This window comes from Brachyistius frenatus, unplaced genomic scaffold (genome assembly GCF_029030835.1).
Source record: "Brachyistius frenatus isolate BFR_SWC_R1_liver_20210118 unplaced genomic scaffold, ASM2903083v1 Contig_25, whole genome shotgun sequence".
NCBI lineage: Eukaryota > Metazoa > Chordata > Actinopteri > Embiotocidae > Brachyistius > Brachyistius frenatus.
Genome location: NW_027210624.1, coordinates 3,275,706 through 3,302,812, shown reverse-complemented (window position 1 = coordinate 3,302,812; position 27,107 = coordinate 3,275,706). Strand labels below are relative to the sequence as shown.

Genomic DNA, 27,107 nt, shown 5'->3' with positions numbered 1-27,107 from the left:
TTTGAAGGACAATGTCACATCATTGAAATGTTTAGATACTTGTGCAGAAACCTACCAAAGAGCGGCCTCTGAACTTTTTGTCATACCTCGTATTTACCTTATCTTACTTTGAGGAATAAAAACATGTTTTCCTGCAAAATACTTGCATTCCCTCCTCACACATTCAAATGTTTTCAAACCTCCACGTCATCATTCCCCCGACAAACTGCAAAGGACACATTTCTGTTGGTATCAAAAAAAATCTTGAGGTTTGATACCCCACCTATAGGACAGGATTATCTTCAGTTGTGTTGCCAGTAGCTTGTAGCCATCTATTTTGAAGCTTGTTTAGGTGTCACTCTCGCTAGCATACCATCCTTCTCACCCACTGGGGTGTTGATACATCATTTCTCATGTGCTCATCTATCAGTAGCTGACAGAGGCTGGATCCACTCTCTGGTTTTAAGCTCCAGGGTCAAAGGCTGTTGATCATTATTCACATTGCAGCCCGCCCTGTAATGTGTAACAGAGGATACAGGGTGGGCCACTTACGTCCTTTGTCATAGTGTAATGATTGAATCTGTCTGTCTGTTCAATGAATTAATCGGAGAAATAGTCTGATAGTGCCAAATACTCAGCCACTCCTTCATGAAAAACGCCTGCGCACTTACACCAGGTAGTGTGGCTGTATCAAAGGGCAGCTATGTGGCTGAACATGTACAGGCCAAAATAAAACAAGCCAAGGGAAGAAAATCAGGACACCTCAGTGTGCAAATCTATGACTATATGCTGCTGGAGAGTTTAGCAGCCAAAGCGCCTGTTATGACCCAAACAAAACATCTCTGCTCAAACATAATTTCACTACATGGCACAAAGCACTCCTTAAATCAATAGGGCATCGAACAATTTAATCTCTCCCTCCCTCTCCCACATTTTCTCTCTCTCTCACACACACGCACATACTTTCCTTCCTCCTATTTTCTCTTTCCACATGTACTGAGGTGTCTTAGGAGGGATAACTCATCATGACAGAACCTTAGTTGGACAGAAGACACAGCAAGGTGCTTTAGGTTGCAGCTTGCCGCCCACAACAGGAAAAGATGTAGAGATTTTTTCCACTACGAGGTCCAGCCTCCTTTGTGTTGATGAGGTGTGTAGAACCCTCACTGCCAAAATAGATTAGACCTCAAAAAAGAAAACAACCTTTTTCTGCACCGGTTTGTTTCTTAGTGTGGAAAGATTCCTGATATTAGCTTGTGTTTAGAATTAGAGGACGTCAGGAGGTGGACGAGAACATCTCCAGTGAGAGACTCCGATTAGTGGTGCTGAGTCTCGCCACACACATCCCACGGTGACGGGGCTTAGTCCGCCCTGAGTGTTGATGGAACACAGTGGAGAGTCTAACTCGGCCAGCAGCTGCAGGTTTCAACTTCTGATTGCTGTGACCTTTCTAGAATAATCACCCTGCGCTTTGGTGAGCCACCTTCTGTGTTTATCACAGTGAGATGATTGAGAGTTCACACTCCAGTGGATGGAAAGGAAATCGACAGTGAACCGTTGCTTTTTCCCATCGTGTCTTCAATCCTGCTCTTTGTTTTCTTCCCTTTCCCTCCACTGCTGTACGCCCAGGTGTTTGTGAAGGCACTCTTTGACTACGATCCCAAGGAGGACAAAGCCATCCCATGTAAGGAGGCCGGACTGGCCTTTAAGAAGGGCTCCATTCTTCAGATTATGAGCCAAGATGATGCAACCTGGTGGCAGGCCAAACACGAGGGTGAAGCCAATCCCCGTGCTGGCCTAATCCCATCCAAACAGTTCCAGGAAAGGTATGAACCAACCCCAACTAGAACTACCTGCCCTGTCTGCTGCCGGTGCCTCTTAACAAGGCTGGCCTGACTGTCTTTACTGCTGTCACAGTCACAGAAATTTCACCCTCTTTCTCTTTCCCTCCCCCTTTTCTAAAAAAAAAATTCTCACCTCACTGCCAAAATAGTCTGGATTTCCGCACAATGTCTGGCCCGAAATGAGTAATGACAGAAAATGATAGTGCTGGTACCGGTCCACTTTGGACGACAAGTGGATGGAAAATCGCACATCAGTCTGCGCTCTGTGTTGCACATCAAGTGCAACACAGCTCAAGAGGCCGGGGCAGTTTCTTGGCACCATCCCAGAGCACCCGACAAAGAAAAGAAAAACACACACACAATAGCAAGGTGTTGTGTTTTTCCTTCAGCTTCTCACTCCCTTCTTTTGTTTCACCAGTCTCAGCTGACAGAATGAAACTGGTGGATATTGGAGAGTGGGTTCTCTGTAGCGTAGCGGGGAGTGTTTATTATTCCCCAAGCAGTCATGAAAGCTGATGGTTTTATTGTGCCTTTTCTCTCTTTCTCCTTTCTTTCTTTATCCATCTCTCTCTTCTTCCAGGAGATTCGCACTGAAACGACCCATTGCGACTCTTCTGCCCCAGCGGACCTCCAGCAGACGATCATGTAAGCATATATTATCTGCTGCGTTCTGCTCTAACAAACATGATAGTACACTTCAACAGGTGGGCGGGCTGAGGAGACGTGATACAGTGGAAGGGATGCTGCAAGTTAGGAATAGTCGGGACAATCAGTGGAGTTTTTAATTCAGAGCCCAAATGACCGATACGCACTCATCCTCACTCTGAATCCACTGCTGAAACCCTCTTTACCATCAAAGGAAGTGTTGTGTCTGGATTTACCTTCTCTCTTATTTTTCCGTCTGCTCCATGTTTCATTCTCTCAGTCTCTTGCCAGTCTCTCTTTCCTCTGTTCCCCTCTGCCTCTCTATGTGTTGATGTGGTCTTAGTCATGCAGGAGTTTGATGAAGAGAAGAATCATAATCAGATTTATTTTAAGTTTTCACATGTAAGGGATTTGTCTTGGTGTAGTGGCTTAAAAGAGGAAAAAAAACCAGGTCACTTTATAAAGTGATAAAATGCAAACAGCAAGGTGTATATGAATGAAATTGTACAGTAAAAAAAAAGACTACAAAAGTGTGTACTAGTGCAAAAGTAAACAATATAAACAGCATGTGTAAAGTAATAATAATATTGTAACAATACAAATTATCTTGCTTTCAGGCAGATGGGAGGTGGGAAGGTTCCCATTTGGGAACATCCGACTTGCGAGTTGGGAGTGTTGCAACGTTGCAACCCCACAAAATGCGCTCATTTTCAGAGGAGTGTCAAACAAAATTGTCAGCATCCATATCATTCCTGCTCACCTCAGAGTCCTGTAGGCAGTGCAGGTCATAAGGGATGGCAGGTTGCATCCGATCACCGAAGAGCTCCAAGTGCTGCAGGATGGCGTGGCGGGCCATGTTTACGGCATCGTCCACAGACCTGTTGGATTTGTTGGCGAGAGCTGTGAGGTGGCCGGTTGAGCAGCTGCCGCCTGCAGAGGTGGGGGAGCTGGAGGCAATATCTTGAGTCAGGACTGTCCTTTTGTCTTTCAAATCGACAGTAAAACTCCCTCATGTTCATGGCCAAGCTTGAGTCAGTTGTATCATGGGGGTTTCTGGTATAAAGCTGGTGATCTGTCTGAGGCCCTTCCAAAGAAAGGATGAGTCGTTTTATGAGAAATGCCATTGAAGTTTCTCAGAATTCACTCGATTAGCATCTCACTGCCTTGTAAAAAACCTTTATTTAGACTGTAAACTGGCCCTTGTCCCCATTCCTAAACGCGTGCTCCTTGTCCAACCGTAGCTGCATGAGTTTAGCTGTAAACCAGCGGTTGTCATTGTTATGACTCACCCTGCTGCATGATAGTACACAGAAGCTGATGTTTGACGTGACAGCCTTTCTGCACTTATCCAGACTGGTGGTAGATACTTCCACCCTTGTTGGAAAGATCTATGTTGAGCCAGCTGCCAGCTGCAGGGCAGAGTCCAGTATTGATCCACACAGCCAAGTTTCCATGAAGCACAAAACGGAGGATGAAGAGAGAATTTTTTCCTGTTAACAAAGTGTGTTGTCCTCGTCTGCAGAGACAAACAAGCACGCCAGCACTCTGGCAATTCAAAGCGTGAACAAAGGCTAGCACACCTTTGACCAAAATGTCCGATGTCCAAGGAAAGGAAGGAAATAAATCTGCACAAGTCTTTTCCTGGAGTTTCACCAGCTCTTTTCTCTGAATATAAAACACTGAGGTCATAAACCTCTCTGAGCCTTTTCATTTTCCAGCCAAAACATGGGCCAGCTTACTCATCTCAAAGGGCCTAACGAGGAACTAATGATCTGATACAACACCTACAGACATGATAGAGGCTCAGGCCTGCTCTGTGGAGTACATTAACGTACCCTATTTATACAAGCCCGTACAATAACCTTAACCCTCACCCTGGCCAGTTGGTACAGCAAAGAAAGAACGCGTCAGCACAAATGTGCTCTAACAAGCCTGGATGTAAGAGACCCGGAAATGGAGGGATTATAGCTAAATTACCGTTATAAATCAAAGATTCATGATTGCCTCGTAATGAAGACAGAAGACATAAACCATGTTACACAAGGACAGCAGCAGAAACAATTAAGGTTGGCCTGCACACTCTGGTTTTAGTGTTGGAACTAGAAAAGAGATTCATACTCGCATGAAAAACGTGGAGAAGAGAAACACCATTACAGTGAACTAAGTGTGGAGAAATACTGTAGGCTTTCAGTTTTTTACAGCGTAACTTTGAAGTTACTTAATACCGAACAGTAAGGGATTCGATGGTGGATGGGAATGAACTTTATTGTCAAATTTAGAATAACCACAACTGATGTTTCAGATTTGGAGTTGGAGTTAATGGTCCTCTTTTGCCATAGACCATGGATTTGTACCTTTTATATTCTGTAATGTGGAGTCCGAACAACTCTTTAAAAGTGACAAACCAATCAACTCAAAATACAAAACCCTCTCCAAACATATGCCTGTTATTGCTCCACCAATGAGTGTTGTTTTATCAAACGATTTAACATTTTCGCCCGCTGTAGTCACACCAGCCAACAGAAATAGATGTAGGTGCGTATTAGTCTTAGCTTTGAAAGAGCCCCACCCACTCATCCCAGCTCCTCCCCATGCCACTGCTGACTGAAAATCTCTGTAAAAGATTCCCTGACAAAAGGACAAAGACATTACGTATGATTTACACATAGCTGCCAAACAGTAATTTGTTTTGTATATGGTGCGCTACAGTGCAGCAACAGAATTCTGTCCAGCTGGCATCCTGACTGCACATTACAATATGACTGCTTGTGCCTGCCCGTAGCCATGCAGGACCAATCCATGCTGCCAATATCTGCTGGGGGTCTTGCAGAACTGGTGGGCCACACAGACTTTAGTCCTCCAGTTTCACTTTATTTTTTAAGTAAAGGTCTTAAAAATTGAACGACTATGTTGTCTTCCTGCAACGTAAGCTGCTTTAGTGGAAGTTCTTCTTGTGCAGCTTCAGTACCACAGTAATACCTGACATCATCTCATCACGGTGTTATTTTAATTTCTAATCTGCTTCCAGCTTCTTTATACCTCCTGACAAACCTTTCCTCTCCTCCCTTATTCAATCCCTCATCCACTTTCTAATTATCTCGTTGCTTCCTGCCAAACGCACATATCTCCATATTCATAACCACATATTTAAGCTTTATGAAAACACATAGGGTCTTTCTGCAATGTATGCTTGTCTCCCTCCTTTAATTCTGCCTTTTCCAAATATACAAACCCTCAGAAAAACACACTACACTTGTACTTGGCTTTATAGGCCTGCTCTGGTCTCACAATGACCCCATTGAACCAAAACCTTGTTCCCATTGGTTGTATTTTTCACTGTAGATTACCACTGGGAGACGGACATGTCCATTTGACTACTTGTTTCCCTCAACATGGCGGTGAGCCCTTAATGTAACGTGACTCTTTCAATATGTAGCTCTGAAATAACTAGCAGAGCTACACTGACCACCTCTAAACTTAGCATTAGGCTCTTTTACCTCCAATTCAAGCCTTTGGGTGAATTATAGATGTTGTCATTTCCTGGTTATGTTCGACCGCATACTGGCATACATGGTGCTAGATGGCCAAAAATAGCCTGCTAAAAAGTTTTCGACAGACAGTACTGCACTGTTCCCTTACTATTTCATTTTAATGGCCCAGTTCCTCTTATGAGTTATGGGATTTGTAGCCTGCCTCCCTCTATGCACAGAGGGCAGGTGCAAAATGTAGTCCGCTGCAGCCCCTACCACAGGAACATAAGTGTCCCTTTGAGCTGTAGCAATGCTTTCTTTCTAATGTCGTACATACTGTAAGGATTAGTTGTATGTGCACCAGCAGTAGTAGGAAGTCCCTTGACATGTCCGTCGGAGGCCTCGATGAAAAAATGAGGAGCGATAACAGTTCTCTCTCTGTTCCTGCAGAGATGCACATACACATTCAAGAAAAACTAAATTTGAGTAAAATGTTGGCGTAATGACTTGAATAAAACTGAAGGATATTAAAAGAAAAAAAAATACAGAAAGAAAAAAGCGTTATGGATGGACTTACAGAGCAGTAGACGGATAGAGGAGTTGTAGAGGGGTCACATTCGGTAGCAGATGTGGCCCTGTGGAGCGGTGGTGGCTGGGTCATGAGAGATGGAGGGAGACAAAGCTTGGCTCAGGGCCCCGTTCAGGGCCGGCTCGGCTGGGCCCCGGGGCCATAAACTACAACCTAATTGAAGGATGCCGTGGAGACCCCGCTGTTACCGAGCGGAGGACAGAGGTGGTGATTGAGGAGGGGGTCCATTTCTCTCTCTTTCTCTTTCCAGCCCGGGAGCTCCATCGGCTGGAACAATATTGGTCTTGGCGAGGGGCTGTGGTGAGCGTTGCTTAACCGTGTCCATTTACGCCGAACATTTACAACATATAAAGAATCCCTCTCCTCATTGTTGCTCTCACTGCCTTCATGGATGCATTCTTTGACTATGGAATTGATGTCTAAAGTTCCATAGGTTGCATTGGTTAAACCAATTATTAATTGGCTGCATGTTTGATCAGCTATCTTACTTCTACACTCGTCAACATGGCCGACCTACCCACCTCCCGTCCCCCCCACCAGCTCCCTTCCATCAATACCTGGCTCTCCTCCAGATTCCCCATCTGCTCCCTCTGAACATCCTGACAGCTCTCTGGGCTTTCTACAGCGTGTCTGTTGCTCTGTCTGACATGCAAACCTCTCCACTGTCTGATTGTTTGGTTTGGTTTGCAGTCTGCCAAACACGTGGACACACTTATCGCTCACCTTGGGGTCTTTCTACGTCTCTCTCCGTACATTACAGCACCATCCCTCTCACTTTTGCTCCCTCACTCCAGCGAGCAACTGAACCATTTCGAAATGGCGCTTGAGATTGGTCTTAAGTGGCCCTGAACCTGGCCCTCTGTTCAATTTATCCATCCATTTCATTTTTCAACTTAAATGCTTACAGACACCGGTGTAGATTTAGGTGCAGAGGTGCAATGGGTGCAGGAAAAAAGTTCCATTTTCTTCTCAAAGGTTAGCGCCAGATAACCCCGCCGAGACCACCCTTAAAGTTTTATAGATCAAGTTGTTATTTTTTCCTTCACATTAAAACCCTCAGCATATTGGTTCATGGTAGGTATCCCAATGCCGAGTTACTCGTAACATTTCATAATGCAGACCAGCTCTGCTCTGTCTTTCATTCACTTCCTCATTCCGACTTTGAATAAGCAGCTCGATAGTTGAAGGCCAAAAGATGCATGACAAAGATCTCCTTTTGTGTCATCTGGAAAATTCCTCAAGTGTCATGTTGGTCATTTAAAAAAGAGAAAGATATTGCAAGCGAAAGAGAAAGTGACAGCGTGCAGGTTGTTCAAGGAGAAGGCCATCTGTAAGCTGGCTGGCTGTGAAGGTGACATCAGCTCATAACTCAGGGCCATTTACAAGGTGCTGACCAGGGGTCATTCCTTTGTCTCATCCTCCCTGGTAAGGAGATAGCTGAAAGATTTCCTAACAGCTGTGCAGCACTGATACATTGCCGGATGGTTGACTGTGGCCGGTATAATCCATGCAGCCAAATATTGCCCAAAGATATACAAATTTATGGTAATGTAATGGGAAGTCCGACTTGGCCGCCTGGCTTACCCAATTGGATGATGACTTCCACTCTTGGGGTGATGATGATGAGGACAATAACAATGGGTTTGATAATAACTTAGTACTCAACAATTGCCCAAGCACACTTGATTCCAACTGCAAAGTCCAACTACTTAGAGTTACTGCCAAATTTATTTGGAAGAGAAAATGAAGGCGAACAGAAAAATTACTATCGATGTAAACATCCATGTCAGTCAACGGACTGACTTCTTGATCATCTTGGACCCATCATACTTACTGTTGATGTGCCTAAATACACTTCTTATGCAGTGACAGGCTGATCCCATCATTTTGGGTGTTTATATAATCTGGCTAAACTTTTGTTTACAACTTGTCTGATTGTCTGAGTTGCGATGTCGTCATATCTGATATCTCCTTTAACAAACACTACATCGACTTTGTCTTCTTCCCTCCATTCCAACTCGACCGTCTTCTCACCCCTTCTCTCGTCCTCTGTGGTGAATCTTTGGTATGTGAGCGACATGTGATATACCCCTAAGCCTGCACCCCTTTCCAGAGGGGGCAGAGTCGGCCATCCAGCATCCAGAAAGGTTGGTTAGCCGACTGGTGGTAGACTGGTTGACTGCACACTGAGAATGTCTGCGAAAGTCGGCGGCGGCGATCTGGGCGGCCTAGGCTCCTTGCACTCAGTAAATGATAGGCTTGGCTGCCACCATCACTGCAGGCCATCCTCATACACTCACATCATATCATGACTTCAGCTCAATCGCTCTGCTCTCACAAGGTTTCTATATATAGGCGGGTCAAATTCACTCAGAAAAGGTTTTTACCATGTAAGTACTGTCAGAGAGGCCGTGCCCTACCAATTTACGTTCTGTAGTGTTATCACGTGGTATTTCATTAGACGAAGAATGTTGGTGAACAAGGCTACAAGGCCATTAGGCAACTCGAACCATTCCTGTGGCAGATAGGCACCAGATGAAAGCCTTCCAGACTGGAAAGGATTTGAGATATCTTTATCATTCTCATATTGTCCTTGTTGTTTCCTCTTTCATGTTTCCCTCTGTCCTCCCTCTCTACAATTACCTCTCATCCTGCTCACTATGTGGTTTAGGTGCTGGTTCAATTTAAAATGTCACATTACAACGGGAAAACTGGGGAAAACTGATGTGAACAGTAACATGTGAAACACGATGTCAGATAAAGGCAGGCCCGTTTGGCTCCACACTTCAGAACAGTTGCGGCTCTCTGGCCTGACGTTTCTAGCCTGAAACAACCTTTGCAGTGATCAGTCCTGACTGCTGTTTTGGCTAGTCATTAATTCGGGCTTTGACATAACATCTCCCGGAGCTGTGGTGCGCTCTGGGAAATGAGCACCGTGCTGTAAGGTGAGCCGCATACTGTGGTAGATGGTGTTATGTATGTTTTGATTTAACCTTGTTTGGCCAAAATGGGAACACATGAAGGGAAGGAAGCATCTATAAGTGCCTCCAAATGTTCTCGGCATTTTAAACCGACACACACACACACACACACACACACACACACACACACACACACACACACACACACACACACACACACACACACACACACACACACACACACACATACACACACACACACACACACACTGACCCTGCCTCGCCTACCTTTTTCAAACCATCATCTTATAGCTGTTTGGATGGCACTCTTGAACATATGGAGTAAATTCATAAGCTACTTTAAATTTGGATGAAACGTTTACTGTAAAATGCTCCTGCCTTTAAAAATGCCAGGTAAAAAACGTTCTCTGTGATATTTTGGTCTCAGCTCTTGAGCGCTGTATGAATATTAGGTCACCCTTTATAAGGCCTTTGAATCTAAATGTGTTTTTTCTGTGAAGTCCCAGTGGATGCACCTCAGACATGTACCACAGACTGTATCTCACTAGGTAACAATGGACATGAATGTTTCCTATCAAAATAGAGGCAGTAGAAGTGGTACTTAGTAGAATGTGAATGCTTGTTTTAGTCTCGTAAAATAGTTTGTCGAAAACATCTGAACTCAAGGTCCACTTCCTTTAAACTTCAGTTCAGGGATCTTCCTCAGAAGTTCCATACTGTGTTATGACAACTGAATGGACGTCCTCTTTCTGATGAAGACCATGAGTTCCTTCAAAAGAAGCAAGTGCACCTTGAGTTAGTTTTTCATTTTGTCAAATTAAATTATTCATTTAAATTGTAGACTCCTTAGCAATAGCCTTAGATTAAGGTCAGAGATATACTTGCTTTTGAACCATGTGTTTGCGTTTACAACCCTTTCCTTCTTGAACGTTATTGCTCACATACATGCCTCTGTACTCTTTTATTGTTACTGGACAACTCCACTAGAAGGCACACTAGGGGTTCATTAGGAACATCCTGAGAGGGGGTCTGGAGTTTTCTTCCTCTTCTGATTCTGAGATCACAGTGGGACAACACGCCATCGGCACCATCCCCAGTTTTTCTAAAAACGGTAACGGTCTTAGATTTGTTCCCATTTTAATTTTTACAGGTCCCCTGACCTTGTCACATCTCCACACTGCCTTTACATCGCACTTTCCGGTCATGTATTTATTGCATCATGCGTACGCATTGACTTAAATTCTGAGGATGTCAACAACTTAAGCTCTGAACACACGCAGGATACGCAAATCGCGTAGCTTAAAGAAGCTTGTATATCTCTGGCCTAATCTATGTCACTGCATAGAGGAGGATTTGAGCATTTTTCATGTCACAAAAGGCAATAAAATTGTGAGCTTTTTCACTTTTGTGAGAAATGACTCAACTTGCATGAAGATATTGTACATGGGTGTTGCACAAGGCAACTTGCGTAGACTGTAGTTCAGTTTCATCATGTTCATATAAGAGATAAAGATTTTTTAACTGTTTTGTCATTTGTTTGCTCTTTGTTTTGCTTTTCTAAGATGATGTGGCGGTAGAGTTTGGTAGGTTTCTTCTTCTCTTACCTCATCCCTCAACCTTCTCTTTGTAATCCAACATTTTCTCTAACTTTGACTAATTTCCATTCCTTTTCTTCTTTGGCGCTCCCAGCCGAGGAGATCCAAGGTACTACTTGTCTGACATCTCCCATTGACTAGTACTGTACTGATTGGTCTCTGGCTGATTGTGTTGGAATACACAAACAGTAAAACCATTTGTGATTGGTTTCCCTTCATAATTTGTGTGTGTAATGAAAGGTCTACCTCTCACCTCTGCTCCCCATCCTTCCTGTCCTCATTTGGCCAATCTTCCCATGTCAAAGCTAATCGCTGTTAAAGTGGAACATTACATGTCATGGTTAATTTCTCCTCTGAAAGGTTATTGGCTCTCGCATTTTACGAAGCCTCATCTTTCACCGGCTAATTTATCATTTTCATGAGAGTGGACATCATTTGGAGAATCATGTCGTCACCAATAACCGTCTGACGAACTCACTCATAATACTAAATATATTACAGTCTTTAAAAAAAATCATCCAAAGCCATGGCCAAGGATGTAGTGGGGAGTAAACCTAAATTCATTTTATAGCAATAATTAGGGATTATCAACTCGTTTGGGTATCCTACGTCTTGTAAAGTAAGGAAGAGCATTTTTGTATATGTGTGTCATTAATTGCCTCACGATGCTCATTGGCTGGAGGCCAGAGTTAACCTTTTAATCTTATTTACCTCTACATCACTGGCTATCACTCTGGTTAAAATGCACATATTTAAAAAACAAAAATAAGCTCTACCCCAAAAACCAATCAGATTTCAGTGGTGTTTTTTTTTTTGTCTATATCTTTGGGCTTGTCCTTTTACGTTTCTCATACATGGTTAGAGAGGTAAGTGCCTGTTGCTTTCACTTCTGATTATTCTCTGTAACATGATGTTGCCTCTCTTCTGGCTTCTCCTTTCTGTTTCTTCTCGTCACCAGAGGATGCTGACTATAGTAGCGGATTCCACCTAGGTGAGAGATTGTCTTCTCCTTCTTGTCTCCTTTTCCTTGTGTCCTCTTCTCTCCCGATGTGGCCGTTTCATTGCTGCATTAACAGCGACGACTGTGTCCAAGTCTGTGTTAGAATTACTCTCCATTAATCCTTTTCGTGACCCTTCAGTTCTTCCTTCAGTTCTTCCTACATCAGCTTTTATGTCATGTGTTCCTCAGGACACAGGAATTGTTCCACTGAAAAATTGCACCTGTTTTTAATCATGTCCCGAACATATTCTCCTCACTCTCAGAGTGTATTTGGTACAACTTGTTCAACTTGGACTCCAGTATATAAAAACACAAAGACTAGTTCTGTAGTGCTACAAAGGACTACGGTGTGCTATTTCTGCTCCCTTGCTGACAGCATGAGTGCACTGGCAGATCATGTCATGGATTTGCAGTATGTAGTAGTTATCCTGTTCTGCCTCTGCTGTGGGTCTGAACACATCTTTCAGAACGGTTCTGGATGGATGTGGGTTAAGAGAACGGCTTGTTTTCCACGCTTTGTTCTGGTGGTCCGTCCGAGGGCTGCTCTCGTTGATGTGGTCCCGGTCAGACTTAATGACAATTACCGTGGCCCACTTTGGTTGCGCAGCCCTTTCCAGAGAGCTGCTTCCAATTCGCTGTCTTGTACAGAAAATGTTCCCCATCATGATTTTATTACCACTGTCATTTTCCCGACAAATCATAAGGTATCTTCCCTCCGGAGGACCACAGGCCGTCCTCACTGGCTCGGACACAAGTCTATCTGTCCATCCTTCCCTCCATTTGTCTTTATTTGCTTCTCTGTCTTTATCCCACTCTGTCTATATTCAGATGTTGAAGTCAAGAGGTGAAATGGCCTCAGAACCTTCCTCGCACACTACACTATTTAGAGTTCACATTACACAGGATATCCAGTGCACACGCAAGTTTATAAATACTAAGTTTGAACCTTGTCTGCCAAGCTCAATCAGGGTCACTTCCCAAGGCCCAGCTATGCCAAACACTATTCCGCTTTTTTCCGCTCCTCTGTGTCCCCTTCAGGCTTGCCCTTACTGTCACCCTGCCTCCTCCATGAGGTCAATGACCTCAGCCTCTCCTCTTCCTCTTCGGTACCCAGACAACATCCAGCACTCTAGCGGGTTAGCAGCATTTCTCGTCTCCAGCAGCCCAGAACGAGGTTTAACTGAAATGAGAGAAGCTCAGGAGAAACAGAAGAAAAAAAAATTGTGAGTTATAATAACATCTTCTCTATGAGCGTACTTGCTGCATGGCTTTTCAGCCTGTTGGATGTGGTTGTATGATTTAAAGTTGGCCCGTCCCTAAAAGTTTGAAATTCTAGAACTTACAGATGCTTTTGCAATGCTACTGAGGTTGCACGGGGAAATAAAAGAGGCAGTGGGAGGGGGCCAGCAGTTGTTGTCCTTAGTTTTTGGTTTGTTTTCCCTTCATGCCTCTCACAGTGATGCAACGTCTGTAAGGTCCGTTGCCAACTGCGATTCTCGAGCACTACTTGGGGGCGAGCAGATTCCTGTGCTCAGATGCTACTTGACTTTAGAGCCAGTACAATACAGACTAAAACCCAATTTAGGAGGAAGAAAACTGTGTCCAAGGTTAAAAGTGGGCCCTTCCAGAAAACATTGCTGGGGAGGTTTAATTTCCCTCCAAGGAATTAAAAGAATTTTTGATGCCTCGATTGAGTTTTTTGTGACTACAGATCACCAGGTGATACATTTACAAACTATTTGTCAGGGCACTCAACGTTATACTCCTGCACTGTGATGTGGATCTGTAGCTATGGTGACAAATGTCCTCAAAATCACCCACTGTACATGTAGACAGAAAGATGGATGGATGGATGGATGGATGGATGGATCGAGGGCAGGCAAGAAGCTCAAAATCAGTTAAAGCTGAACAAACGGGGGCTGGGATATCCATCAGCATCTCACAATATAATTATGGAAGTTATGGGAAAAAAATTGAGAAGTGTTATAAACTGAAATACAAAAACGCTTCATTTCCAAAATGAGATGAGTTCATCAGGGGGCAGGTTCCATTGTTGTGGACGGGCAGGAGCCAAAACGTTGGGATTAGTGAGTTTTTCCACCAGTCTGTGTCCAAACACAGAGGAACCTTACTTTATAAGATTTAAATGATACACAAGTTCATGATTATCCACCATTTGGATCCACTCAGAGCAGGTATAAGCACTGGCTTCGACAGCAGTGCTTTTATCAGCTTTAACAACCATTCCACTTGTTTAAAGAATCAGAAAAGAGACATGGAGTTGAGCTTCCCTGTGGCTTTGTTGTATCACAGCTTCCCTGTCTGACCAGCGGACTGATGAGACAAACAGGAAAGCAGGCATTTAGTCTCAGTACTTTTGGCACTCAGAGGCCCCTTTTGGCATGTTGATAGTGGCTTCAAGGACTCCAGTAGAAGAAGAAGCGTGTGCGTATGTGTGTGTGTGTGTGTGTGTGTGTGTGTTTTTTTGCCAACTCATACGGCATCAGGCATCGTTTTGAGACGAGACATTCCTGAGCCCAAAGAGCTGTGGGATAAGACAGAGGGGAAAAACAAATAGCACTCGACACAAACGGACCTCTTGCAGCCAAAGGTCTGGATCACTATTCTACCGTATAAGCCTGTAACACTTGGGTTGGGTACCACTTTCCAAACTCTTAGTGCGAGGGCCATGGAAACTGCTCCCAGAATGTGTTCTCCCCAGATAACACTCATAATGAGTTCACCACCGTGGACTGCTACGCGTACATATTTCAAATGTCATGCCAACAGACTTCTCCCTTCGCCTTATGCTTTCAAAGCTTTGAAGAACATCACCTGGCTGAAACTGAACTCAAACATGCTTGTTGGTTGTTAAAGGTACTGAAAATCTAGGCTGCTGCCGGAAACGCTGAGGTGCTTTATGCAAACAAAGATCAGCCACGGAGCACACTTTATCACAGCACTGATCATTTTTACAGATGCCTTTTGTTGTTTGTGCAGTTGTGTGGACGGGAGCATGTGAAGGACAAGTCTGTCCCATTCCTTTTCACTTGCTGCCATTTCAGCATCCTCTCCTCCTACCTTCCCCTCCCCTCCCCTTCCTTCCCCTCCACTCCCCTCTCCTCTTCTTCACTGTTGGGATAATAGTGGCTGACAGTGTGGAAAGCGTCCCCTTCCTCCTTAGCTGCCTACCATGCGTCTTCCTCATCCCTTCCAACCAGCCAGTAATGGAGATTCATAATAAGGCAGAGAGAGCTGGTAATGCTTCCCACATTTGGTGCCCACGAACTGGACTAAGTGTTGCAGCGTTAAACCGCAGCGTGCAGCACTGAGCCGAGAGCGTAATGCTCACTTAATCTCCAGCTGCCATGGCTGGTTAATCATATAGATGTCGTCTCCGTTAGTCCTGAGAAGAGAGTGCCCCTGCCGGGAGAGCCAGGATGGCACTGGAGCTGTCAGCACGGTCTCCTGTAGTTAGGCCACAGGCCCCAGATGGCGGCCCTCACTACACTGGGGCCTCGCAACAGGTGGTTTCGCTATGAGCCTTTTCCTCTCTGCTCCACCGCGCTTTTTCTCTCTGCCCTGTTTGCGCAAAATGAAGTTTGATTAGAGGGAAAATGGCAGTCATCTTTTATTCTTCTCAGCGTTGTCATCTCGCTGATCTCCTACGCGTGACGCCTGGTGGACCTGATGCTTGTATTGTTCTCAGGGTTCTCCTCTTTCAGACCCCCGGTGGCAAATGCATGACTCGAGTCTTTTTGAGTCATCTGTTATATTTTATGAACATTCGTCTGACTGCGTTGTACTTTTCTTTTCTTTTCTTCTTTTACAGTCAGAGTCGTTTCTTTTACAGATGCCGGCTCGCTGGTGTCCGAGTGGGCAGTTTGTAATCACAGTTTGCAGAGGCCTGCGGGTGCTTTCATTACACACGCTAAATTTCCTACGTGGCTGTAAGACATTATCACACTGGAAAATGGGCTTGCAGGACTGCAGGCGACTTCCAAGCAAGTGTATGTGTGTGTGTGTGCGTGTGCGTGCGTGTACACGTCTGTGTGTGCACTCAGTCACGGTGTTTACACTGTGTTAAATATGCTCATCTTTTTCCTTCACTTTTTTATGTTTCTGAGGCAAAGAGTGAGAGAGAAACGTGTGTGCGTGTGTGTGTGTGTACATGCAAGTTTTTAGTTTTGGCAATTTACCCAGTCACGGCCTGGTGCACACCATTTGGAGATGTGTGTGTGTGTGTGTGTGTGTGTGTGTGTGTGTGTGTGTGTGTGTGTGTGTGTGTGTGTGTGTGTGTGTGTGTGTGTGTGTGTGTGTGTGTGTGTGTGTGTGTGTGTGTGTGTGTGTTGCTCAACCAAGGAAACTTTAACTCCATACCCTGAGACACACGCTGCCACTACTAAGCTCTCATTCCTCGGAAATTCAAAACAGAACTATTGTCAACAAATTTGATTTGACCTGTCAAACCGTTAGAAGAGGTATTGGATCTCTGTGCCATGCGTATCGTACATTCCTTTCCTCCTAGTAACCTTTACGCTTGGATCATCCTGTGACAAACATGCTGGTGTTCCAACATAGCTGAGGCTTTTCATGACAAATGGGCAGGCTTCCTTCATTTAAATATGACTCGAATCAATCCTTTGTCCTGGATCACATTAATTTCCATCCCCTCTAATTCGCTCTGCATCGGTCCTGAAGATGAGACAGTTGTCGAGGGGGCTCGGTTAGGGATGATGTGCTGCTTACTTCTGCATCAGGCTTTATTCCATTTCCCCTCAGGCAGTGCTTTGAGGGGAGAGAAGTCGAATAGTCCTCAGTATTTGGATGGAGTCATCAAGGAGGGTTAAATTGAACTTGAGGGGCTCCAGATCACTGAAAGCCCCCCTCAGCTGGCAGATTTATATTAAGGACTGTGCACCTGCCTACATGTGGAAAGTAGAAGCGACTGGCCTCAGGCTGAACCAGCGAGGTGGCAGCTTGACTGACAGAATTAATGTCTTCTATAGTATTGCTTAAAGCCTAATTAGCCCATAGTGTGTTTACACTGAGACAAATCACTGACCAGTGTGGGTTTTTGGGTTTCAGCTCTCAGACACTGACTGCTCGCTTTGAATGAGATATCACTAACATTATACTCTTAATGTTTATTGTAATGATGTCAACCTTGTGGATATAGGTTACAGTTTGATGTCTTTACGGCAGAAATGCAGATAAGCGGTGTGTGTTTTCCACTCTGTGGCAGAGGGTAATATTCCCTGGGTTGGGGCGGGGGGGTGGGGCGGGGAGTGCAGGCGGGGGGGGAGGGGAGGGAGGGGGCTGATGGTGCTGAATGAGTAGATTAACCACAGGAGAAATGGCACAGGCAACAGAAGCCACAAGTTGCCCACAGTGGAACAAAGTCTGCCCTTAATGTTCAATGTAACACTATATTCAGAGCTCGGGCGCGTGCGTACTCTCCCGCGTACGTATCCACACGCTCATGTAAAAACACTATTATTCGGCTCCAATGACTTACAGTGTGTTTCATTTGTAACTCGGCATACGTCTGCTGCTCCATCCCTTTTTAAGGGACTGTTTGGAGAAGAACAAGCTGAGAAAAATGCAGACTGCTTCTCTTCACTGCTCGTCTGCGCAGCCCCGCAGCGGTTTGAAAATGTTGTGGAAAGTATTATGGGGGCGGATATCAGGAGCTGTTTCAACTCCTAATTCTTCTCTCAGTCCATAATTTTCATGCTGCCTTAATCATGCACGGGGATATTGCATCATATATTCGATTTCATTAATTACTGATTAAAAACTGAAATAATGAAAGAGAAGTCAGCTCATGGCAATAAGAAGAAATGGGATATTAGTCATTCTGGTTTCTGGAGATTTACCTCTTTTCAGGGTAAAACTGACATCTGCAATAAATATGAAACCGTAGTACTCAAATTAGTGCTAAATGTTTTCTTTTGATACTGTTATAGATCATCAGATCAAGGCATGCGCACACTTGGATCAGTATGTTAAGAGGCCTTTTTAAAAGAAGTCAGAGGACACGCTGCGTCATAAACAAATCAAAGATGACAGCTGCTGCAAAGCGACCTGCACATACAGGAAAATGGTTTCTTTGTTGCCAAACAAGCAGCGCTAAATAATACATCTATAGTATGTAGGCCCGGGACACACACACCTCATCTGTATCTAAAATTTGAATGTGAAGGGATTGCAAATCAAAGCCTGACAGTTCTGTGAACAACCATTAACCACCTTGCAGTAAATTCACATACCGTTGCAGTAAATTATGAGTAAAGAACACCAAATTTCTTCAGTTTCACACAATTAACTCTGGCTTTAGAAAACCATAAGTTTCCAGACAAATCTAAAAAAACAAGGATGAGTCGTTCCAACCTTGATTGAAACATAGTTCATTAGAAAAAAATCCGATGATGTTTCACAAATGAAAAAGCCTTAAAACCTTCAAACTGTCTCCAAGGGATATGTGCATGCACAAAAGAAGAAAATGAGAATCCTCTACATATCACCAGGGGAAAATGTGAGTAAAGTGTTTGAGTGTGATTTCTTGGGAAACTGTTTGGCCGAGGGATTATGCTGCACTTCTTTTACCTACAGCAAAGATATCTGTCATAAAACCGAGCTGCACAATACAATATGAGGTCTTGGACATGGACCTGTGTGGATGTGTTTGCCAAGACACTGAAATAATCATAAATCGCAGCTCACAGCTGCGGCCTTATGTGTACATACAGTTGTATGTATTGGAATTTACATACTGTCAGAGCCACACTAATTGAACAAACCTTTTTTTGTATCAAATCTGTGGATAAACAAGTTTCTTTCTTTCTCTTCTTTCCCCTCCGTCGTTTCATCCTGACCTGCAGCTGGGTTCAGAAGGAGCTTCCGTCTCAGCAGGAGAGACAAGAAGACCAACAAGTCTATGTACGAGTGTAAGAAGAGTGAGATGTACGACATGGCTGACGTCCCCACATACGAGGAGGTCATCCCGTACCGCAGGCAGAGTGAAGCTAAACACAGGCTAGTGGTCCTAGTGGGTGAGTAGAGAGCTTGTGTATCAAACAATAAAGGTCTGGACCATGTATTAAATGCAATGGGGCTTTTAATTTGAAACAAGGGCTTTTAATTTGAAATGGACACAAAAAGTCATGCAAATCAGCCAACCAATGGTGTAACTGTAGACCGTTTATAAAAGTGGACGTACTTTCTGGGTCTGAAAAGTTTGGCCAATGCGGAAGGGCCTTAAACTGCAATACCACCGAGTACCATTAGAGGTGCCTTCCAAAAAGAACCTACCTTCATAGACTCCCATTCAACTTCTCTCATGAAATACAAAGTCAATACAACTTTTTATACTCGCAATAATGGTGTCATCATTAAATTCACTCCGTCTGATCAGTGTTCAGGTTTCCGCTATAGTTGGCAAGTTGTAGTGTCCTCGGGTTCACAATCAGATTGAGCTAGATCCATCACTTGCTCCTCCCCCATTTGTCCAAATATTGTCACTGCTGGCTCCAAAAAAGATGGTGAGGACCAAAATACCAAAGTTTAGGCTTCAAAACAGCACTTCACAAACCAATAGGTGACATCATGGTTGGTTGCTGCTTTGGTGAAAATGTATCATTCACTCACTCACACACACACACACACACTCACTGACAGACATTGCCTATATAGGGCTGGCCCTGCTGTAATAGTCGGATATTACCAGACCCAAATTTACAGTGTGAATAGATGACCTCGGCTTATTTTTGAAACTGCTGGAGCAGGAATTGGCAGTGACCATCTTTTACCATATGTTGTGTGCTGAAACTCAACCACTGCTGCGTCTGTTGGAACTCTTTCATCGTCATTGAACTTAGACGCCCCCCACTCATCCCTGATTGGTCCGCCTTTCAGAGTGGCTGAGCAAACCCTAATGCAAACAGGGTACCCTGACTATAATCACAATAAAGAATGAAGCTGTGAGCGACAGGTGGGAGGAGCCGGGCTACCGCTGTTGCAGTCCAGCCGAGTATACAACTGTTGTCAAACTCTGATGTCACTGCTTACCTCACACATTGTTTTTGAGTCTGTTGCTGTTAAACTTGGCACCGTGGAGACTGTAGATTTTTAATGAAAATCCTCACCTCCCAGCATGGTGACACATACAGATCACAGAAACCACTGTGACTCAGAGTTTTGTTGCTCCAGAGGCCCCAGGTGGCCCGGCCTCGGCCTCCCATGACCCCCAACCCAGAAATGAGCTTCCCAACGAGGGTACTCACCCGCAGCCATCCTACTTCATTTAGACTTTTAGCACTCAGTGGAATCGACAGAGCAGACCTCGTATTAATCAGTCACATTTAGTGCTTTCATTTACTGCACCTAGCTCTCAATGTTCTTTCAATTTTTCAAGCCGATGGAATTGTTAACACTTGCCTGGAGGAGCGGGTGTTACAAAGCCCTCCAAAGAGCTTTATAACGTGCCAAGGTCTTGAAATGAATTTAGCGGTTTCTCTTTCTGTATTTGTGGTTGGAAGACGAGTGTTGCCAGTGAATGGTGGAACAATATGCTAAGCCAGGTGCAACAGTAAAGATTTAAATCTTTCTCAGGACCAACTGTACCATCAGGGAGTTCCAGGCTTTTCCATATTTTCCTTTTTAGGTTTGTTACTTGTAACAAAAAATGACAAGAATGTCCCAGACACAGATGGAACCAAACATTCCCTAAATTTTCTGCTTGATTCTGTTTTGATGTTTCCATTCATCAAGGTAAAAGATGCACTCAGGAAAGGAGGACTTAAACATCTGCTTCAGTCTTCATCTTTACTTAGATATTCCACGTGTTGTTGTTTTTTTTACATATTTGTCAGGTTAATCTAGAAATGAACACCATTGGCAACAATGTCAACATTGTCTTACTCTTTTCTTTTTTTTTTTGTCTTTGCTACACATGCTCGCTCCAGATTTGTGCTCCTGGCCTGATTGACCAGGCCTTGGTTCACTTAAATACGCCACACAGAGCATGGACTTCATCAGGCGAGCTGCTAATTAGCGAGCCCATTTTCCTGCCAGCGTGTCACAGCCTTACACAGAGGATGCCGAACTTCTCCCACCTGTCATGCTAATGTAAATATTTTCAATTAACTTACATAATTTGGAGGACAACCTATGGACTATTTCACACACAACTAAGCGTAAAGGGCCAAGGAGAGATCTGCTTTATGTTTCTCCTACTTCCTCTCCCTGGAGTCGCTTGATTTTTCTTATTTTAAAAACTTTGCTCTCCAACTGTCCCTGCATTTTTTCTGTTTAGTGGTGAGACACTTTAGTCCTCAATATAAGGGCACAACTAATAGTAACTTCTCTTCATTTAACCTTGTTAAATGAAGAAAAGTTTTAAAATTCTTTGTAATTTTGTAAACAGTGAGTCCTTCATTTCAGACAGAGGTAGACAAAAGCATGTCTGATATGTCAGTTAGCTGCAAGCTGACTTTTTAATGTTTTAAAACAAGAACCCTGTAAAAAGGTCTTAAATATGTATACGATGGCTACAAACTACAACCGAATATCTCAGGCAAAAAGTCAGTGGCTTTGAGGGTCACTGAGCGGTGTCGACATTGGGGATAAGGAAATAATATTAGCAATACAAGTATGATGAGAAAAATTTTAAGATCAGATTGTTACATCTGTTTCAAACTCTGATAGTATCCTGGGCCAGTTTCCACACAGCGAAAAAGTAGTTGACAGTGTGCTAATTATGAACAGAAACCTTTTGTTTTGTATCTGTAATAATAATGTAGGTGTTTTCTGCTTGTCCTTGGGAGAAGCTTGTTTAATACTGTAAGTAGGGAGCTAGTTAAACTAATGATTGTAAGTTATGTTAAAGCAGTTAACACAGTTTAATCCATTCCTTCGATTTTCAGAAGGCAAAAACAAATGACTTTTCACATATTCAAATTATGGTTATCGTTCTTCTTACAGCTCATTTACCGTGTTTAACATTTGGAGAAATTGAAGCTAAGCAGTGTTTGGAGGGAACGGGTTTAGGAAAAGGTCAGTGTAATACTTAAGAGAAGTAAAGTCTGCCTTATTGTAGGAGCTGCAGACAGGACGCAGCCCTGGATGCCTGACTTGGCTGCAGCCCTGCACTTTTTCCGCTCTCCAGCCCAGCACCTTCTCTCCACATTATTTTTATATCAAACATCCCCCGTCTCCCGAAGCGTCTCAGGAATGCCTGAGGGCGTTTCTTCATTAATGTGAATGCACATGTCCGCAGCGCTCACTAATGAATGACCTGCTGCCACCCTCCTGTACGTGAACGGAGCCTGAGATCTGTTTCAAAGACAAATCAAGATGCTTATCTGTCCGTTTTTACATTTTGAATCAGACGGCCAATGAAAATATATTTTTGAATACTGTATGCATAGTTTGAGCAAACCGCCAATGGTTTTGAAAGAAATCTGATTATTTAACCTGACAAAATGCTGTGTTGATTTCCACGTTTCCCTGTAACTTGACACACTGAACTTACAGTAAGATTTTGATGAATCCAAAGTTTTCAGTTTGGGGTTTAGCCCCAACATATGTCAAATGCACTGATGCTTAAGTGAATGTTTATGTGGTATTTAAATATATAAAATTGGAACTCTATATTAAGACTTTGCCCTGTTGAAAATCTGCATTGTAAATGGTCTGTGGCCGCTACATTGAACCACTGTCATCCTTTAAATGTGGAAGTAGTAAACCCAGCACTGGGGGTAGTGCTGTAACGTTGCGTGCCCTGGATGTGAGGCAGGCCTGGAGGTTTGAGGCCGGGTCGAGGCTCTGGGGCCCGTCGCTGCGCCTCGTCGGGCCCGGCCTCAGCCTTGCTACACAAACTGCGCGAGAGGTGCTCCGCGTTTGGCCTGGAAGTTATTAAGCTCTCAATAGTACAGGCAGCTTCTCTAATGAGAGTGGTAATGTAGTCTGACACTTTTACTGGCACAGCAATCTGCGAGGACAGAGAGAGACAGCTGGAGGGAGAAGAAAACACATAAACACAATGTAAATACTGCATCCTAGTCCAGAAGATTTGTGGGAGTTATGCTTTTTTTTATTGTAGCGTTCAGATTTATAATGTTGCTGTTGTATTGAGGCATTGTAAAAAACAAACAATGCACAAAGAAGCGGCGTGTTCAAGGTCAGACGGTGGAACAGGACCACAGGGCACTGCTTCAGCTTGTAAAAGACCTGATGGTGGCCCTGTTGGGCCCCCTTGGCAGGCGGTGGTACAGCTGGAATAAGCTTTAATCACCGTCTGAGGCATTCTGAAGAAGGTCGGCTGCCATGCATCATTGATATCACAAGTGGCAAGCAAGGGAGCGATGTACAAGGTGAAAATGGTTTTACGAGCACGCAGAACTGCAAGCCGTTAGTCATACCAAGAGTAGCACACATAAGTCTGTTGGTCCCCTGCGGCCGGGCCTGATGTCCACACTCAGATTCATGCAAACAAGCCTGTGAGGAGGTTTGTGGTCTTCTAGGTGGACTGTCTGCAGCGCCGTGATTGGGCTCATGAAAGACCCTCTATTGCCACGCTCTGCCACCTTCAGCACCTACAACAACATTGGTCCACAGCCTTGTTCAAACAGCACAGCTGCATTCCTCCCGCCCTCCCGAAACAAATTCAAAATGAACTCCATTTCCTCATCTTAATAAATCAGCCCGGCTCTCGGCCCTCAGGTTCCTGGACTCTTTTCTTCTCCTACTGAAAAACTTGCTCTACCCAGCTAAGATTGATCGCTGTCTTTACTTGGCCATGTGCTTGTTTATGATACGGTAACCACAGAATGCCTCGCGCCGTCGGTCCAAAGAAGGTCGGGGTATTTTTCGGTCTTTTTTTCTGTGGTCCTTTTGAATTCATAGTGGAGTCTCTGAGCACTCTGAGGAAACAGCTTTTATCACTTACAGCAGTCGCACAATAGGACTCAAAACCATGTGTTACTGGGTGCAGAGGCAGAAGGAAAGCATGGGGTGTGAATTTGTCTGTATGCGACGGCTGCCAGCGTTCAGAGATTAGACTTAAAAGAGCTGTGTTGTCCACACCTATTTATCAGGTTGTGGATGACTGTAAAACCCTCCTGCTTCACACTAAATGTAGAGGAACATCACAGATAGCATGAGAGGAAACAGGAGCACTTTCACTCCTGAGAGCTTGTCTCTTTCAAAAAGTTTTCCCTCTCCCTCTCTTTCCACCTAATCCACATCGCTGAGTGAACTCATTGTCCGTTTGTTTTAGAGGAGCGGCCTGCTAAACACATTTGCCTGGAGAGATGAATTTCCAATAGGGTTTGATGCAATTGTAGTGCCTGCCCAGAACGTCAGGCATGCGAGGAATCTCGAGCCCAGATCAAGCGCTGTCTCAAACTGTCCACACACTGCAGAGCTGTGGTAAAACACCGGAGCACAGAGCCATGCACTTGTAACTCCACAACTGATTTCTTGTCCAGGTCGCTGAAGACATTGATGCCAGTCAGTTTAAATTAGGATGATGTAGCACCCTAGTAACAACAGCAACCAAAATACTGGAAAATGGCTTTCAGAGACAGAGAGCAGAAGATGAGGAGCCCAGAGAACATTTCAGTGTTTAGCCATTTTTGTCCCACCAAACTGAAACCACTTTAAATGGTTTGAAAGAAAATCTGAAAAAAAAAACAATCAGCTATCTGATTGCTGCATTTTTATATATATATATATATATACATATATATATACTCTGTGAATTATAAAAGCTCTGTGACTTTTCTTCAGGACAGTAGCTTCTGTTCTTCTCCAAAATTTAAAAAAAAAATTGAATGTTCTGAGTGTGATTAACCCTAAACTTGGCCTCTCTTCCCATGTTGGCGCCCGTTAAATGCTGGAGGGATGCTCAGCTTTGGGATCTACTCTTGAATTAATAGTCAACACTCAATGGTCTCCACTGCCTTCTCCACTCCCACTCATTGCCTCTGTGTCCCCACTGGGGATGTGATGGAAAGTCCAGCTGACGGTTTAGGAAAAGGCTTTCTTACCTTCACTGTGAACCTGTGTTAGATAATGTTCTGTTAAACTACAAGAGAGCAGAGAGAGAGCAGCTGGTTTGAAATGAACTGGAACAGTAGATTTATTGTATTAAATCAAGTATCTGTGCTCAAAGGCCTTATATTCATTGTTGTTTAATTCTGTACTTGTCTAAATTAACAGTCTGGTAAATTGAATCATTTTTTTCTTCCAAAAACAGAGAAACATTCTCAGTTTCTCAGAGGGCAAACAGCGACACTCATGCAGAAATCACTTCAACAGAACGTTTTGACTTTAAATTTAGATTAAAGGGCAGACAGGAGGTAAGAAAACAGATAAATGAATTCAAGTAATAATATAAAATGAAAATTAGAAATTAGAGCGATGACAAAATCGGAAGACCCATATACAATCCATACATTATTAGACCATATTTATTTGTGCAAAATAATCCTGTATTGCAAATCCATCAGCCATGATGTGATCTGTATATCATGTAAAAGTATATACACAATAATGTAAAAATAATGCATGTGATGCTATGTATTATATATATAAAATACACGTAATACAGCAGTAAAGTATGAAATGATATAAAAGAGGAAGAATACCACAACATAGTTAAATAATATAGAATATTAAAAACAGTGCTTGTAATATACTCTCTAATCTCAAAGTGCAGGTGTGTTGCTGTAACGCTTGTTTTATTTATTTTGTTGAAGGGACACTCCATGCATTTCAGTGAAAGTTCAATCAGTCATGAGTATTGCCCAACATGTGAAAATGTATAATTGTAGGCCTTCCATAGTTCTAAACAGAGCTTTGTAAAGTCTGATCAAATAGCCGTGATGATGTCGCCTGCAGCTTTGATGTTGAGGTCTTTTTTCTTTAAAGTATATTTTGAGTCTATTTGTTTCCTTCAGTTGATATGGACACGCAAAACTAAATAGTTGGAGTGCCCCTTTAACATATTCACAGGTCTTCTGTCATTTTTATGGAGTGTATCTGTGTTTGTTTTTGTGAAGGACCAACGGGTGTCGGCTTGAATGAGCTGAAGAGGAAACTGTTGATCTCTGACCCGCAGCACTTCAGTGTCACCATCCCACGTAAGTTTCCCCCACAGCTCTGACTGACTTTGGGCTCAGCGTCTTCAGATAGACTCCATTCGTCTTCCAGTCCTTCCTGTCCTCTGTCTTATCTCTTGTTTGTCCTGTGTGTGAAGGTGTGTTTTATACATTCTGTCCTCCTTGAACCTTTTTACCAGACTGGAGTTTTAGATCTGCTGTTTATTGGCAGATGCATTTTAATGGGAATGAAGACACTGTTTGGCTTCCTCTTCGTGCTGCACTCGCACCAGTTTATAAGCGAGCCAGATAGATTGTGGGACATTGCGGACAGGCACCCTGCTGGCCTCGGCGTTCCAACCATGAACCGCAGTGTCCCCAGTTTGCCTCCAGGCCGTCACTCCCCATCTCTTTCTGCTTTACTTCGTTGTCTCTTTGCTGCTCTTCTAGAAAAGCATGAAATTCCTCCCAAAATCCCAAAACACTCAAAGAAAACCATAAGAAAGGTTTTTATTTATCCTCACCAAGCTATACTTGCCTTCAAGATGTTTAACAGGGAGCATAGTGCATCAAATCAACATTAAAATTCTACTTTTAAGGCAGTAAGAATGTCAGATTGGCTGACACCAAACTTTGCCTCTTGTCTTTTTATTTTCCTTCCATTTGAAACTGAGGAGGAGACATTAGCAGCAAGACAACAAAGATGTTTGAGCACTATTTTTCTCACTATACAAGAATCTGGTTCCTTTCTACTGCTGAAAAAGGTCAAATATTGACTTAAATTACCAGGTTCTGTTTCTATATTATGTAAGTCAAGTTTGACATTATTATCTTCCTTAAAACAAACATTACTGGCTGCAAATGAATGCTGTGTATCAACGCTGTTCACAGATTAAAAGAAAAAGAAATGAACAGGTTGTGTTTTAAAAAGAGTCAGC

At 43.6% G+C, this 27,107-nt stretch overlaps 1 protein-coding gene across 4 annotated transcripts in view; it reads left to right on the top strand.

Moving 5' to 3' along the window:
• Positions 1–27,107, top strand: part of mpp7a (MAGUK p55 scaffold protein 7a) — a 143,098-nt gene that overhangs the window by 99,765 nt on the left and 16,226 nt on the right. For 2 of the 4 annotated variants that reach the window (XM_069698045.1, XM_069698043.1), the window contains 7 exons: positions 1,609–1,805; positions 2,404–2,468; positions 11,032–11,052; positions 11,159–11,173; positions 12,023–12,055; positions 18,949–19,119; positions 26,131–26,211. In XM_069698045.1, coding sequence (XP_069554146.1) covers positions 1,609–1,805; positions 2,404–2,468; positions 11,032–11,052; positions 11,159–11,173; positions 12,023–12,055; positions 18,949–19,119; positions 26,131–26,211 — 583 coding nt within the window. The remainder of the gene's footprint in view (positions 1–1,608; positions 1,806–2,403; positions 2,469–11,031; positions 11,053–11,158; positions 11,174–12,022; positions 12,056–18,948; positions 19,120–26,130; positions 26,212–27,107) is intronic. The other 2 variants (XM_069698044.1, XM_069698046.1) reach the window with 2 other exon arrangements.